This window comes from Mobula birostris, chromosome 2, assembly GCF_030028105.1.
Source record: "Mobula birostris isolate sMobBir1 chromosome 2, sMobBir1.hap1, whole genome shotgun sequence".
In the NCBI taxonomy this organism is placed as follows: Eukaryota; Metazoa; Chordata; class Chondrichthyes; order Myliobatiformes; family Myliobatidae; genus Mobula; species Mobula birostris.
In genome coordinates, this window is record NC_092371.1 from 56,096,107 (window position 1) to 56,112,391 (window position 16,285).

At 37.4% G+C, this 16,285-nt stretch overlaps 1 protein-coding gene across 1 annotated transcript in view; it reads right to left on the reverse strand.

Annotated features, from left to right (window-relative positions):
- myt1b (myelin transcription factor 1b) overlaps window positions 1-16,285 on the reverse strand; it is a 48,306-nt gene that overhangs the window by 16,568 nt on the left and 15,453 nt on the right. The window contains exons 13-16 of the mRNA XM_072279671.1: window positions 16,098-16,160; window positions 15,896-15,964; window positions 15,350-15,412; window positions 13,751-13,834 (exon numbers count right to left, since the gene is read on the reverse strand). Of these exons, the coding sequence (XP_072135772.1) occupies window positions 13,751-13,834; window positions 15,350-15,412; window positions 15,896-15,964; window positions 16,098-16,160 (279 nt within the window). The remainder of the gene's footprint in view (window positions 1-13,750; window positions 13,835-15,349; window positions 15,413-15,895; window positions 15,965-16,097; window positions 16,161-16,285) is intronic.

Consider the following 16,285-nt stretch of genomic DNA (forward strand, 5'->3'; position numbering starts at 1 on the left):
TTGTGAATGGAAAAGACCACTGTGTAATCACCAGTGAACAATCAATACTGCAATCACCAGTGAACCTTCATCATGATGACTGCATGTTCATGGAAGGAAGGTCATTGGTAAAGCAAGCCAAGGCGTTTGAGCCCAGCTTACTGGGACTTTGGGCTGAAAAAGACTCCTATAGCATTGTCATGAGACTGAGATAAGTGGAAGTCAATATTTGTTACATCTATTGTACTACTTTAACTTGACAGTTACACTGGACAACAAATTTTTTCAAAAGTGTTGCTTCCTCAGAATTTTTTGTGTTTATGATAGACTGCTTGAAGATGAACACAAATATAATTCCAGACGACTCGTATCATGTAGGAATTTGGAGAAACAACAAATTAACTTTTATTGAATATAATGTGTTCAATTGCATAATGGTGCTGATGCTTTGCAATTGTTCAACTAAGGTAAAAATATTTTGTTAGTGATTTTCATTTGTACTCAGTGTCTGAGGCTTCTTGTTTAAATGTCCTACAATAATTCGCCAGCATTGATGGATTCCAGTTACCCTGGTAACTTTTCTCCATGACCGCAGAGTCCTGGTGAAACCTTTCACCATGCTCGTCACTAACGGCACCAAGATTTGCAGGGAAGAAGTCTAAATGGGAATGCAGAAAATGAATCTTTAGTGATGTGTTACATTTCATGGTTTTATATAATTGAAGCATGCTTTCAACCAGCTGCATGTAGTTTGGTGCTCTGTAGATGCCGAGAAAAATTTCAACAACTTCCTTGAATGCCTTCCATGTGATTTTCTCTGGTCCCACTAGAAATTCTTCAAATTGCCTGTCATTGATGACCTGTTTGATTTGTGGACCAACAGAAATGCTTTCCTTAATCTTGGCATCAGTTATTCTGGGAAGCATCTGTCTCAAATATCAAAACCCTTCATAGAAATTTTTGTGCCTGGTGATAGCAAATTCTATCCTTACAGTCCTGAACCCAATAATTATTACTAAAACCTGTCCTGCCATGCAGCAGCTGTGTTGCCTAAGCATGCCCCTGCCTGGACAAGATAGGAAACTTTCCAGCCTTTTAATTGGCTTGAATTATGAATTGAAATAATAAACATAAGTTTATTTAAAAAATGGTGCGTGATAGGGAAATTTCAATGGGATTTCCATGATCAGTAGCCCAAAATTCATAAGATACACCTAAAGGTGTTCAGGAAGCAAAATCTTTGTTGTCCAGTGTTATTGCATAATTATATTAGATTAATAACATGTCATGATGAGCTCAATTAAAGAGGTGCTGACTCTACAGTCAAATTCACAAATGTACTGCCCTGACATAAGAAATACTTATGATTTTGTTTTACTTAACTAACTTATTTTCCAAAATAGCAATGATATATTTTCATCTTTATGATGTTACTAATAATCGAGTGGTTAGTTGTACTGACAGGCCTTGAAGTGAAGTGTTTAATTTTACATGTCTCTGAAAGGCCATTATGTTCTTCACGAGAAATAGGCAGATTTACAAAATTAAGCTGCTTGTGAATTTAAAATTTCAAATTTCAAGAAGCCAATATGTAATGAATTTGGATTTTTGGGTATTACAAGTCGAGTATTCTTGCCACCTCCCAATTTTACCCAAGGTGATACATCGATTTTGAGGCTGCAGATCACCAGAGTATCAAATGTTGGACAGCCATCATGAGGTTAAATTATGAATCTGAGTGGCAATCATAGAGAGTGGGGTTCTTGGGTGACAGCAGCCAATTTGTGGGTCACTGCTCTTCTGAAGATTTCAAAAGTAAAGCATGATTTAAGTGTCTGGTTTCCACCAATTGGGGAAGTGATTAGATTCTGCAGGCAAACAACAGGAATTCTGCAGATGCTGGAAATTCAAGCAACACACATAAAAGTTGCTGGTGAACGCAGCAGGCCAGGCAGCATCTCTAGGAAGAGGTGCAGTTGACGTTTCAGGCCGAGACCCTTCGTCAGGACTAACTGAGGAAAGAGTGAGAGTGACTCACTCTTCCTTCAGTTAGTCCTGAAGAAGGGTCTCAGCCTGAAACGTCGACTGCACATCTTCCTAGAGATGCTGCCAGATTCTGCAGGCACATGTTTCATTCAGTTTCTACAGGAAATAGCAACTGGCATTTCATTTAGTTCTCATATGGTTAATTAAGACTCATGGTTTCATTGTAAAATGTGATTGACCATATCACAATTGTTTACACTGTTATTTCACCAGTGATTCTCATTCTGAAAATGCACTGATACAATAAGATTTATGCCAGGTCAGACCATTCAAAGATGACCTTTTGTTTTAAAGAAAGGTTATTGTAGGTAGCCCCCGTGCTACAGACATTCAGGTTAAAGAAATTCATCCTACCAAAATTTGCAAAACATTACTCAGAAAATTCAGATAGAGGATAAAATTTCTTGTGTATTTACTATTTCAGTAATATTGTAAATATATAGTTTCATTACCCATTCTTTGTTGTTTACATAATGGATTGTGGGTTATATGTAAAAGTACGTAAGTGGCATATGCCATCATGCCCTTGTGTGATATGTGCGCGCCTCAATTAAAATAAAAATTGTAGTTAGACTTGCATCCCTGGTCTGTGTCTTTCATTTAAATAAGTTTTATGTTTTGAAGTTACAAAACTAACAGTGGTGGTGAGAAAGTTTCAAATGAACCTGAGACGATTATCTGTTGAAGCGCAGTGAGATATTTGGGTTTAAAAAGCGCAGTGAGAAACAGTCGAGTAAACAAATAGAGCAGCATTTGCTTCTTCAGAAAAGGAGAGAGACACTATTGAGTTAAAAACAAGTAGAAAATGGTAGAATTCATAGGTTAATGTGAAAAAGACTAAGGAGCTGGTGGTAGACCTGAGGACAGCTAAGGTACCGCTGACTACTGCTTCCATCCAGGGGGTCAGTGTGGACATGGTGGAGGATTACAAATACCTGGGGATACGAATTGGGACTGGTCAAAGAACACTGAGGCTGTCTACAAGAAGGGTCAGAGCCGTCTCTATTTCTTGAGGAGACTGAGGTCCTTTAACATCTGCCGGACAATGCTGAGGATGTTCTACGAGTCTGTGGTGGCCAGTGCGATCATATTTGCTGTTGTGGGCTGGGGCAGCAGGCTGAGGGTAGCAGACACCAACAGAATCAAGAAACTCATTCATAAGGCCAGTGATGCTGTGGGGATGGAACTGGACTCTCTGATGGTGGTGTCTGAAAAGAGGATGCTGTCCAAGTTGCATGCCATCTTGGACAATGTCTCCCATCCACTACATAATGTACTGGTTGGGCACAGGAGTATATTCAGCCAGAGACTCATTCCACCGAGATGCAACACAGAGCGTCATAGGATGTCATTCCTGCCTGTGGCCATCAAACTTTACAACTCCTCCCTTGGAGGGTCAGACACCCTGAGCCAATAGGCTGGTCCTGGACATTTCTTGGCATAATTTACATATTACTATTTAATTATTTATGGTACAACTGTAACGAAAACCATTTCCCCCGGGATCAATAAAGTATGACAATGACTACTGAGTTCACACAGAGTGATAATCATAAAAAAGAGCAGAATTGGCTGGCTACATCAGAAAGATTGATGTGCTTGACTACAGTACAGGTAACTGGTATATATATACTGAGCTAATAGAGCAATATTTTAGAGCAAATAGAATAGCCAATGAGAAACAAGTAGCATTTTTATTGAGCGCATTGGGTAGAAAAGTAGACAGCTTGCTTAGGAGTATGACTGCTCCAACCAAGTCAGCTGAAATGAGCTTTGCTGATATTGTGAAAGTAATGCAGGGACATCTAGAACTAAAACCAAAGTAGGACAAATACAAAGGGCGTGTCAAGCAGACAAAAATAAATGTTCTGCACGAAGGAGAGATGAAAGTTAAAAGTCAAGCTGCATTTTCAAAAGAGCACTAATCTACTTGCTGTTGATGAAAAACTTGATAATGATGAGAGTGACGCAGGACTGAGTAGCTTTGACAGTTACATGGTGCAAACTAACAAGACACAAGCAATATGGCTTACACCAGAAGTGAACGGCAAATTAATTAAAATGGAATTGGACACTAGCTCAGCTGTTTCAGTCATTCCACAAAATGAGTTTGAACCGCATTTCAAAGATAATGAACTGAAGCCTGCAGGTATCAAACTAAGAACTTACACCGGACTAAAGGTAACTCCTGTGGGAATGACATTTGTGACAATGAATACAACAACCAGCAAGCCACATTGGCATGTATGTGGTTAAAACAGGAAGGCCAGCAAATTGATTGGAGATCCATCCACCATTTGCATGCCACATCCCCTGCAAAAGAGTCAACTGAAAGTGAATTAAGAAAGGTACTGGATGATGCCACAACTGTCTATATGCTGAACACAGTGAACTGTTGCCCGACAGAGGCTAAACAGGTGTTGGTGACAACCTCTATGCATCAAGCTGGAAAGCGTATTAGATCACGGAAGGACCACACTGCCCAGAGGGATTGTGGAAGTGACAAAAGCAGTGGTTCGACAACAACGGTTTTTGTAGGCAACATATCTGAGTAAACTTCTGATATATTAATCAGGCAGTTACTTGCTAAATGTGGCTTGGTTTTAAGCTGGTAGAGAGTTCAAGCTTCTTCAGGAAAGTTGCAAGTATTCGGATTTTGTGAGTATGAAGATAGAGAACCTGCTCTGCGCGTATTAAGGTTATTGCATGAACTTCAAGTGGTAAACAAAAAGATGCTTGTAAAAGTAGACGTAAAGACCAAAACCTAGCTGGATGAATGGAAGGCCAAAAAGAAATGAGTCAATGGAGAGACAAAAATAGACGAGTTGTTGGATGATGTTGTGGATGAGGAAATCAAGCGGAGAGTTCAGATTGCCTGCATGTTTGATTAAGCATTCTTTGTTGTTTACATAAATAATAATGCTTTGCGGGTTAAATGGAAAAGTACGTAAATGGCGTAAGTCATCATGCCACCACTTGACATGTATGCACCTCTTTAAGTAAAAGTTGAAATTAGACTTCCATCCCTAGTCCTGTGTCTTCCTTTTAAATTAGTTTTATGTTTTGGAGTTACAAGACATAACAGAACTCACTCATGCCTCTGTGAAAAAAGTAAAAAGTGAACACAACTTTACTTTTTCCAAACCACTTTGAAAGAATGAAAGTACTATGCAAGGTAAAAGTCACATCTATAATAGAGTTACTGCTTGGAAATAAATATTAGAGTGTGTGATTAATTATGTCATTTTTGTTTTATTTTGCTTCCCAGGTTTCTATTGAAACACAAAAGCCATAATATATAAGAGTAGAATTTGGCTTCTTAGCCCACCTATATGGGCATATCGCATGCTGCTGAACATGTCACATAGAAGCTGAATTTTAAAACATAGAATTAAAGAAACTTCAAAATATTCCTCGATATAATTAAGATTGGTAACAAGAATACTGGTGAAACTGATCTTGATCACAAAAAATCTATTTAAAATTGTTCATCTCCTTTGAATCACTCTCATTTTAAGGCCATGTGGCCCAAGGATGCTCTGCCATTTCATGATGGCTGATCCAATTTTCCTCTCAGCTCCATTCTCCTGCTTTCTCCCCGTATCCCTTCCTGTCCTAACCAATCAAGAATCAATCAACCTCTGCCTTAAATATATACAATGACTGGGCTTCCACAACTGCCTCTGGCAAAGAATTCCACAGATTCGCCACTCTCTGACTAAAGAAGTTCCTCCTTATCTCTGTTCTCCTTACCTCTGGCCTTAGATTCTCTCACCATAGGAAACATCCTCTCCACATCCACTCTAACAAGGCCTTTCACCATTAGATAGGTTTCAATGAAGTCACCCCTCATTCTTCTGAATTCCAGCGAGTACAGGCCCAGAGCCTGTACTCTTCATATGACAAGCTATTCAGTCCTGGAATCATTTTTGTAAACCTCCTTTGAACCCTCTCCAGTTTCAGCACATCCCTTCTAAGTTAAGGGGCCCAAAACTGCTCACAATACACCAAGTGAGGCCTCACCAGTGCATTAATAAATTTAAAAAAGACTTACAAAAGAGCATAGACTGCATAATTGAAGTATAAATTGTAAAATAAATCAATCCAGCCCTTTTCATAAACATACCTGCTGATTACTTTTGGTCATAAATTTCATTTTAACTTTAGGAATTTCTTGTAAATACAACGATTAGTGAACATTCCCAATTATAATGATTTCATAATTAATTATCAATTTCATTATTATTAAACGTTTTGTGGATAAGGTTTACTTATACATGATGTTTTTAAATTGAATGCAAAGATCACAAATAAATATAATTTAAACGGGACAAAATTCTGTGATCTGCCCATTGACCTGGGCTAAGTTTTAAGAGGAATTTTGCTGAAAAAATATAGTGAAAACTGCATTTATTTATGTTATCCTTGCTTGATGATGTTAGTTACATAAGGATTAGACTGACTCTCAGAATATTACATCTTGAAGTGTATTTTATGGCTTTTAATTAAAATAGTGATTTTATGCCATGTAAAAGACAATAAATCACTTTCATTTTGTTTGGGGAGAAAACCCTTAACTTTTCCCCATGAGCTCCGTTCTACGATTATATATGATGGAGAAGCAAAAGGTGGAGAAATTTCAGGAAAGATGGAATGTCAGGTTTGATATGATTTTTAATCAGGAAATTATGTGCAAATGAATCTTATATTAGTGATAAGACAATTACTGAAGGACATTCTTAAGGACAGGATGTAATCACATTTGGAAAACCATGAAGTTACTAGTGACAGTCAGCATGGCTTTATGCTGTGGAGATCCAATCACTCCTAATTTCTAACGAGGCTTTAACCAGAAGAGTACACTTAGCTACATATATACATAACCATATCAAAGAAATAATAAAAAGAACTTGGCAATGCCAATTAGAAAAACTAAACTTGTTATACTTAGCATCTGGTGCAAATTGTTCCTTTAGCATGCACAGCGATAATTGATAAATTAAACAGCAGTCCCTTGATATAAAATGCACTGAGAGTTACAACTGGGAAAGAGGCTGTTAAACATTGCTCTTCCATATGCTACCCTTCCTCTAAAGTATAAGGCAATAAATCTTAAGATAATTGTACTTCAGCATTACTGAGTTCATTATTTAAATGTATCATTTTTTAGCTCTCATTAACACAAAATTTCCACTTTGTGCTAATGTTTGCAAAAATTATATGAGTAAAAGCGGTTTGGAAGGTTAGTAAAACCACAGCAAAATATATTCAGCACAGTTTTCAAAATTCATATTCTTCTTGAAAGTTGTCTTGGGCAGAACTGTAAAACATGTAACTGTAAATTCATAGCTCAGCTTACATTCTGTGGGATAAGAAAATCAGACTGGAGGTCAACTGCTCATTTTATGCTTTCATCACAACTAATGTCAGAGCCTAGTGCCTGTGTTTCCTGTTAATCTTATAAATGTACTGTGTCAAACTGCATACTGTTTAACCCTACAGGAGAAAGATTTTAAAGGTGCCATTGCTGAAGTATAATAAATGCATAATAAATGTATATATAATCGGTCAGTGATGGTGCAATCAAAGGCCAAATCTTTGAGGTTTAGACACCAGAAATTGCTCCTAATTGCTAAAGTTGAGGCTCAATTGTAACATTTAACTGTAATAAAGTAGCTTGTTGATCTATTTTATGGAATATTAATCAAAAGATCATATTCGAGATCTAGAAACTGGGGGCAACCCAGTAGCATAGCGGTTAGCACAACACTTTACACTACAAGCGACTCGGGTTCAATTTCCGCCCATGCCTGTAAGGAGTTTGTATGTTCTCCCCATGATCGTGTGGGTTTCCTCCACGCGTTCCGGTTTCCTCCCACAGTCCAAAGATGTGCTGCTTGGTAGGTTAATTGGCTAGGACTAAATTAGGGGATTGCTGGGCAGTGCGGCTCAAAGGGCCAGAAGGACCTACTCCGCACTGAATCTCAAATAAACTAAAATAAAAATAATTATAAGAATTTGATCCCACAACTTAATAGACCTGCAAACTAAGAAAATAATATAAAAGTTATTTTAAATATAGACTGGAGTGCCTTTATAATTATACAGCTGCATAGTTGTCAATCATCATGGTCTATTTGGTTTCATGAATTTTTATGGCATGAGGCAAAAAAAAAATGAACTCTACTTTGAAAAACTACTTGATATAAATATTCTGGATAATGATACATCAACTGTAGTTTTATCCTGTACATTAGATAAACCTCCTCAAGAACATAATTTTCAGAGAAGTGTTTAGCAATGCAGTTTAGTAACGTTATTAGAATAATTCTAAATTAAGTTTTAATAATGACATTCATCCATCAGGAGTGTGAGTGTAAATTCAGGATTGAAACCTTGAATCAGTTATTAACCGCTTCCATTAATTTGGGAATATGCTGCTGTGAAGGTCACATTACTGGTACTCCTATTACATTATCATCAACTATACAGATGCAAACCACAGCAATCTAAAAAGGTGAACAGGCATAAATGGAAGCCTCTAGTGTATAACAAAACAAGCATATCTTGCAATGAATATGCTTATTACAGAGCTATTTCACCTCAACTATAAGAACAAGTCCTTCTGTGGGGATTATTTTAACAAGAATTTGTTGGTGGACAAATTGTAATTGCATTACATATATCTCGTGGGAAAAATGTGCCAAATTTTTGAGGTGATGTTTTCTGGCCTAAGAATGCCTTAAAGATGCTTGATCCAATAATCTGAAGCAGCATTGCACAAATCTGTATGGAAATGTAATGAATTACCGCGGGTAGAGCAGTGATCAGATTGAATATTTGACTGTTTAAACAGGCACGAAGCCTTTGGAAGAATCAACAGGCAGCTCATTGAAATGACGCAAATGAGGCCTGATGCCCAACTTGTGCTGGCTTTCAGACTTATACTTATTGTGCTCCTCTGGTTATTCCACCTGTAAAGAACAATTACTAGGCTGGTGGCTTTTGTCCAATTATGACTAAAGAGAGGGAATCTAACTACAATTTAACCTAGTATCATCTCCATTAAAAAAAGCTGAACAAAATCCAAATCCACATCCATTCTGTGCAGTTAATAGCTAAAGCTGCACAGTCAGGAAGAACAGTTTGAATGGAAGTGATGAATTGGTAATGGCCCAGTATATACTTCAATGAAAACACAGCATAAGAGTTTAAATGGAAGCAGACTGTGTCAAATGATAATACACAAGCATACATCTTATTCTTCATTTTACTAAAAACAAAAAAGAACTCAAGAGGTTCAGGAGGTCATTGAAAGGTCATCAAACTTAAGTTAACTCTATTCGTTTATCTCAGAGAATGTCTACTGACATCTCCCAAATTTGCTCCTTTTATTTCATATTTCCATCATTTGCATTATTTTGGTTTTGAACTTCATTAACAATGTTTTGTTCAATTGATTTTAGATCAAGACATCGAAATACTCAGCAGTCAGGCAATGTATGTGAAACAGAAATAGGTGCAGACAATGATCTTTTATCAGGTTTGTTAACACCTATTTATTCTGTGGATTTGAGAACATAAATTAATAAAGAAGTCTTTGATTGGAACCTGTTTCTCCAAAAATGCTGCCTGACATGCTGAACATTTCTGGAATTTTCTGGTTCTGTTTTGATTCCCAGCATCTGTGGTATTTTGCTTTTTTTATTCTGTACTACTATCATGATTCCATAAAGTAAAATGAAATACTACATAAATGCCCAGCTAGGTGAGATGTGGCTCCCGAGAGTCTGTGAACATACAAGGAAAAAAAATGTTTGAAAATGAAGATGAACAGCAAAGATTCCTATCCTCGACATACATCTCACACATGGACTAACTTTGGGAGGCACCTCAAGGCAGTGGTGAGTTGCCTACAAGAGATGGTTCTGCTAAAACCCCTAGGTCTACTAGCAGCATAAGCGAACCATATAATTTCCATGACTGACACCAAACTCCTGAAACAGACATTCTGATCTTCCCTATGGGCAAAAGATTCCAGGTGGAGAGAGGAGATGGCTCAAGGGAAATACACTCTTTCCGCTGTTTACACTTATGTTATTAACATCCCAAAAGCTTCCTCTCCATTTTGAAAGGTTGGAGGTCAAGGATTCTCATGAGTCATTGTGTTTGTTTTATTCTCACCACCTATAAAACTACTGAACTACCTACCCTGTTGAATACTTTACTGTAACGCCATTTGCCACCCCAAACCCACTAAGTTGGTGCTTCCTGAAGACATCGATTTCCTTAAATTTTACTTCACTTTTAAACACAAAAATCTACTACGTTCACAACTATGTTAACTAATGTTGGATCTTTTATAGAACCTATTCAAAGTCATCAGTTTTATGGATGTTAAGTTTACCATAAAGAGATTCCAATTTTTCACCTGTCTGAGAAAAGCATTCAATTTGTAAATTACAATAAACAATAATGAAAAAGACACATACATTATTTGAGAAGATATTACTAATAGTGATAGTAGATATGAACACTTACTAGATGAGATAATGTCTTTCAGGTGGCTATCTGAAAGTTACGTGGCCTGCCCATTGATTCTTGCCATCAAGAGACCTCAGCATCACTTCCAAATGCTTGTGGCCAGTTTATACTTAGCAGGTATCTTATTGCAGTATTCCACCACCATACTTCCCCTCTATGCTAAACACATTGTTGCCCTTTTCCCACCTTGTGGTGCATTGGGCGGCATTTTTGCTGTTTCCATAGCATTTGACTGTTTTTGTTTTACGAAGCTGAGTTGCTAACTTGACACTCAACCCAGCATGGATGGAAAGCATGCAAGGAGCCGGTCGGACCATTCACCCTCAAGTCTGGTGCTGATGCCACTACACCACTGACTGCCTCTGCTCCACACAAAGGGAGGTTAAAATGCTTTTTTTTTTAATATCAAAAGCAAATATTTCTAAATGAATGTACATAGTTAACCTTTACTATTGTTGCAAAATATTGTTTGATCACCTTTTAAAACTAAGTATGTGCAGTCCACACAATAAATACATTGCAAATGGTTCTTGAAGTTGTTAAGCATTGGAAGTGGAAATAACTGAAAATTGTTTTTTTTGGACACTGAATATGATACCCGTAGTTGGAACCAAAGTACTTATTTTTAGCAGGGATTAGTACACATCGGCAGTACAAGGCTCTTCTGCCCTGCCAACATTATAGCATTTGTCTCAGTAGATAATAATCACCAAGGAACATTTCAAACCACTGTGTGCTGTTTTTAGATCAACAATGACTATTATTTCTAAATTAATTTCTTTTTCACTTTATTATTTGAAGCCAATTACTTATTTATGACAAGACAGTTTGTTTTACAAAAAATGTAAACCATGCTGTCTATCCCACTATGAGCCTAATTCTATGCATAAATATTTTTAACTTTTCTCCTGAAATGTGGGAATTGTCCATCATGGATTGCTTAGAAGCTAGGACATTGTTTCATGGATGTGGGAAGAGTAAGAGGAGATCTTTTAGAGATGTATAAAATCATGAAGTTTGGGATATCAAGAACTAGAGGGCATAGGTTTATAGTGAGGGGGGAGGAATTTAATAGGAACTTGAGGGGCAACTATTTTCTACACAAAGGGTGCTATGTATATGGAATGAGCTGCCAGAGGAAATGGTTGATGCAGGTACTATAACAACTTCTGAAAGACAGTTGGATAGATACATAGATAGGAAAGGCTTGCAAGAATATGGGCCAAACACTGGCATATGGGACAAGCTTGGATAGCACAGATCAGATGGGCCAAACTGCCTTTTCCCCTGCTCTACAAAGCATTAATCACAGGACTCTGCAGAGAGTGGTGCAGACAGCTCCGTATATCTGTAGACATGAACTTCCCACTATTCAGGACATTTTCAAGGACAGGTGTGTAAAAACGGTCTGTAGCATCATTGGGGACCCAAGCCATCCCAACCACAATCTATTCTAGCTGCTACCATCCGAGAAATGGTACCACAGAGCATAAAAGCCAAGACCAACAGGCTCCAGGACAGCTTCTTCCACCAGGTCATCGGACTGTTTAATGCATGCTGACACAACTGTATTTCTATGTTATATTAACTATTCTGTTGTACATACTATTTATTATAAATTACTATAAATTGCACATTGCACATTTAGATGGAGTCATAACATAAAGATTTTTATTCCTCATGTATATGAAGGATGTAAGTAATAAAGTCAATTCAGTTCAATGCATGTCACCTGATGAGCTCTGGAGACACGGGTATGCACAGAGCTTTCCAACCATTAGTGGATACTCAAGTCACAGTTTTTAAACTGCGTATTAACATGTTCTGCTACTGACTAAAGATTTTAAGCAACTCAACTTTTACCTTCACTATTTTGCAATACTGTGACAAAATAAACAGCTTCTATACAGTTGTGTGAAAATAATCAGTTTTATGGACTTGATACCTTCTAAGAAGTTATCAGAAGTGTATCATTTATTATTACATACACCTCCTTGGTATATCATTGTGAGATTTAACAAACTGTACGGTTGTGTGAAAGCAATCAGCTTTATAGACTTGGTATCTTCTAAGAGGTTATCAGAATTATATCATTTATTTTTAAGTGCACCTCCTGGATGTGTATCAGTGAGTGATTTAACAAACTTGCCCATTCACCTTCACACTTCCCCACCCCTCAAACACTTAACTGATACACAGACCTCAAAGCATGCTTCTTTTAATTTCTTTCATGCTTGTGACCTCACTTACCTCAAATGTTTTATCCAGCAGTATCACTACTATTTCTCCAATTTGAGTTGCTCTCTAATAACTAGTGATGGCACTTTGAATCTTTGCAGCCTTCCAAACTGGGATTATCTTCCCACACACTCACATCCACCTTATTTCTCAACACCTACGAAAATATCTTCAAAATCTATCTCATCAAACAAACCTTTCGTCACCTCTGCCGTTTTTGGTAATTACTCTTTGTTTTACAAATTGATTTTCTAAAGTGCCTTTGGAGCTTGGCTAATGCTGATATAAGCCTTTCAATTGTTTCTGTTATTGCATGATCTGCAGCTAACATTGGCGTGCTTAGCAAAAAACACGCTGACCCGTGTACAGGATGTAAACACAAGAGATTCTGCAGATGCTGGAAACCTTGAGCAACACACACAAAATGCTGGAGGAACTCAGCTAGTCAGGCAGCATAATGAAGGGGAATGAACAGTCGATGTTTTGGGCTGAAATCCTTCATCGGTACTGGAAAGGAAGGGAGAAGAAGTCAGAATAAGAAGGTGAGACCAGGTGAGGAGGAAGGTGAGTGGGTGGGGGAGGGGGGGGATGAAGCAAGAAACAGGGAAGCAATAGGTAGAAGAGGTGAAGGGCTGAAGAAGAAGGAATCTGATAGTAGAGGACAATGGGCCATGGAAGAAAGGGAAGGAGAAGGAACACCAGAGGGAGGTGATAGGCAGGTGAGAAGAGAAGGGATGAGAGGGGAACCAGAATGTGGAATGGAAAAAGAGAGAAGGGGGTTGGGGGGAAAAATTACCAGAAGTTAGAAATATTTGATGCTCATGCCATCAAGTTGGAGGCTACCTTTTACATGATGTGTCAGTTGTTCAGATTTTCAGCAATTTTTCTCGTAGGGGATGATATGACACACAACAGAAATGGCTTCTGCCACAGGAAAACTTACTTCATGAGCTCAGGATCCTCCTTATCATCCTTGGTAGGAGTCAATTTCTGTCCACTTTTCTTAGCACGTGGACAACCTGACAAGCTGTAAATCAACCAGATTAAGATTGACTGATGATGATGGAGATGGCTACTGCTGTTCAATATCAACACATTTCATGCAGATGAATCATTTTGATTGCTGTGCATTAGTTGAGAAGACACTTAGGATGAAATTAACTTTTGTGATATAGATGATGTAGACTTAATAGATTAGATATTAACTTTTAGGTAGCTATCTAGGAGGTAGACTGTTTGCCCACTAATTCTTACCATCTAGAAACCCAAGCCTTTTGTAGATCTATGTACTATTTTCACATATTGGTGGATTGATCCTAAGGAATAGGTATCCTACTGTGGTTCTGGGATAGTACAAAATCAGGTGACCCTGAGGCTGTTCTAACCTTCAGCTGTAAGGGTCTGGGAGGTAAACTAGCCCAGGTTTCCTACTGATCAACAGCACATTTTGGAACAGAGAAAACATTCTTGAATTTACTAACATATAGGAGGTACAATCAGTGTTCATTTCAATATACTGAGTCTATTCTACCATATATTTTTGGCCACTAACTTGGTCAGAGGAGCTTGCAGTACTAGTGGGCATCTGGAGGAGCTTTGGAACTGCCAATCTGGGTAATGAATCAACAGGTCCTGTTTGGTGCCAAATCAGGGATTTTCTGCCGCACTTTTCTGTCAGTTTTATTTGTGGACATAATTGTGCATTTAAATTAAACTTTCAGCTCAATCGAAGTAGTGAGCATATAACATTAATAAGTCTTCATACATTATTATTGCCAACAGTAATTTTTATTCTTTAGTTGCAGCATAAAATCCTTTCAGGGTAGTCATTCATTCTGTTAAGTGTATAATTCTTAGATTGTTCAGAAGAGATATCTTGTAACAAACTATTTGACTTCTTTGTCATTAATTTAAAAATGAAGAATGAAGTTAGGACATTGATTAATAAAACAGATTAGGAGCCTAAAAGTTAATTAAACAGTACTCTAATTGAACAGTTTAAAAATGTTCAGAATTCAAATAAAAAATTACTGTTCATTGCACAGAAAGTAATTACCAGTAAACTGAGACCTTATTAACTCTGAGGTGATGTATAGGATATTTTATTTCTTACTTAATCCTTGTACTTTAAATTGTCCAGCACAGAAGAGTTTAGAGTAGTTCTATGTTATACACAGTAAGTTAAAACTGCTACAGAAATTTCCAGATATTGCTGTGTCAGGATCATTTCCAAATACTGACAACTTCATGGAGAATCTTCTCCCATTGTCTCCAGCTAAAGGAAACCAATAATGCATGGTGTATACACAAAGGTAAGCAATGAAGTGACACATAAAAACTGAACTCCAAACTTTTTCAACACACTGCTCCCAGAATAAGGTAGACACAGACTTGGACGGAAATGTGAGAGTCTCACTGAAGTTCTTTCAAGTTTTGCAGATTTTAGTTTTGGAAACAATGGACTAGATCAGCAAATCTCAACACGAAAAAACATATCTGATATTATTAAAGTGCTTTTACTCATTACTGTTGTGATGCTCACCTTCTGTGAGAAGTATAGTTCCCTGTCACATGACCTGATCCATCACAACCAGGAGTTGGGCACCTTAAGATGAAAGGAAAGTTAGTTGAGCATCTCCTGCAAATTCCTCTCACCTGCAATTCATTATGACTATCAAAATGGTAGCTTTCAAACTGAATCATGTAATGTAGCTTTAACAGCACTAAGATCCAATACACATAGATTTATTGACCTTGTAAAAGGCCATTTCCTGCAACTTTTCTCTAAAAATTATGGAAAAATAGCAGAAGCAAGCATTTATCTATTCAGCATACCTTTGCAGATAGAAGCCTGACTCAATGAAAATATAATCTATTCTGAAAATAATTTTTCAAAAAAGCAGAAGCCTTATTAATGGTTCAGCAAATTCTAAATAAAATTTGCTCCTTATAGACTGCCATTGTAGAGTCGATATATTTTTTTAATGATTGAACAAATAGCCATTGCTAATTGCAGCAATAAGATTTCCCTAGAGAAATTTTATTGGTAAATTACTAAAATAATTAAAATTTTTAAAAGCAGATGTACCTGAGTTCTGAAGAGTGAGCAGCCATTAAGTTTCTTAGACTTTTATCTGCCAAAGGACAACCAGAAAGACTGCAACAGAAAAAAGCAGAAGGATTGAATAAAGGGGAAGTTTTACAACACCAGACAAGCAAAACATTTACTGATTTTTTTTATTGCAAATAATTCAGTAGCAATTGCATAAAAGAATCCACACACAAAATACCTGCGGTGTGAGGCATAATTTCCAGTGATGTGACCACTGCCATCACATCCAGGAGTTGGACAGCTGAAAGATTGTTGAAGAAACACAGAAAACTTAGAATGGGGGATCATCCTTTTATACTGCAGAAAATGTCCAAAGGCAAAGTATCTGACTAGTCCTCTACTCTTGAACTAATTAATAATCTAACA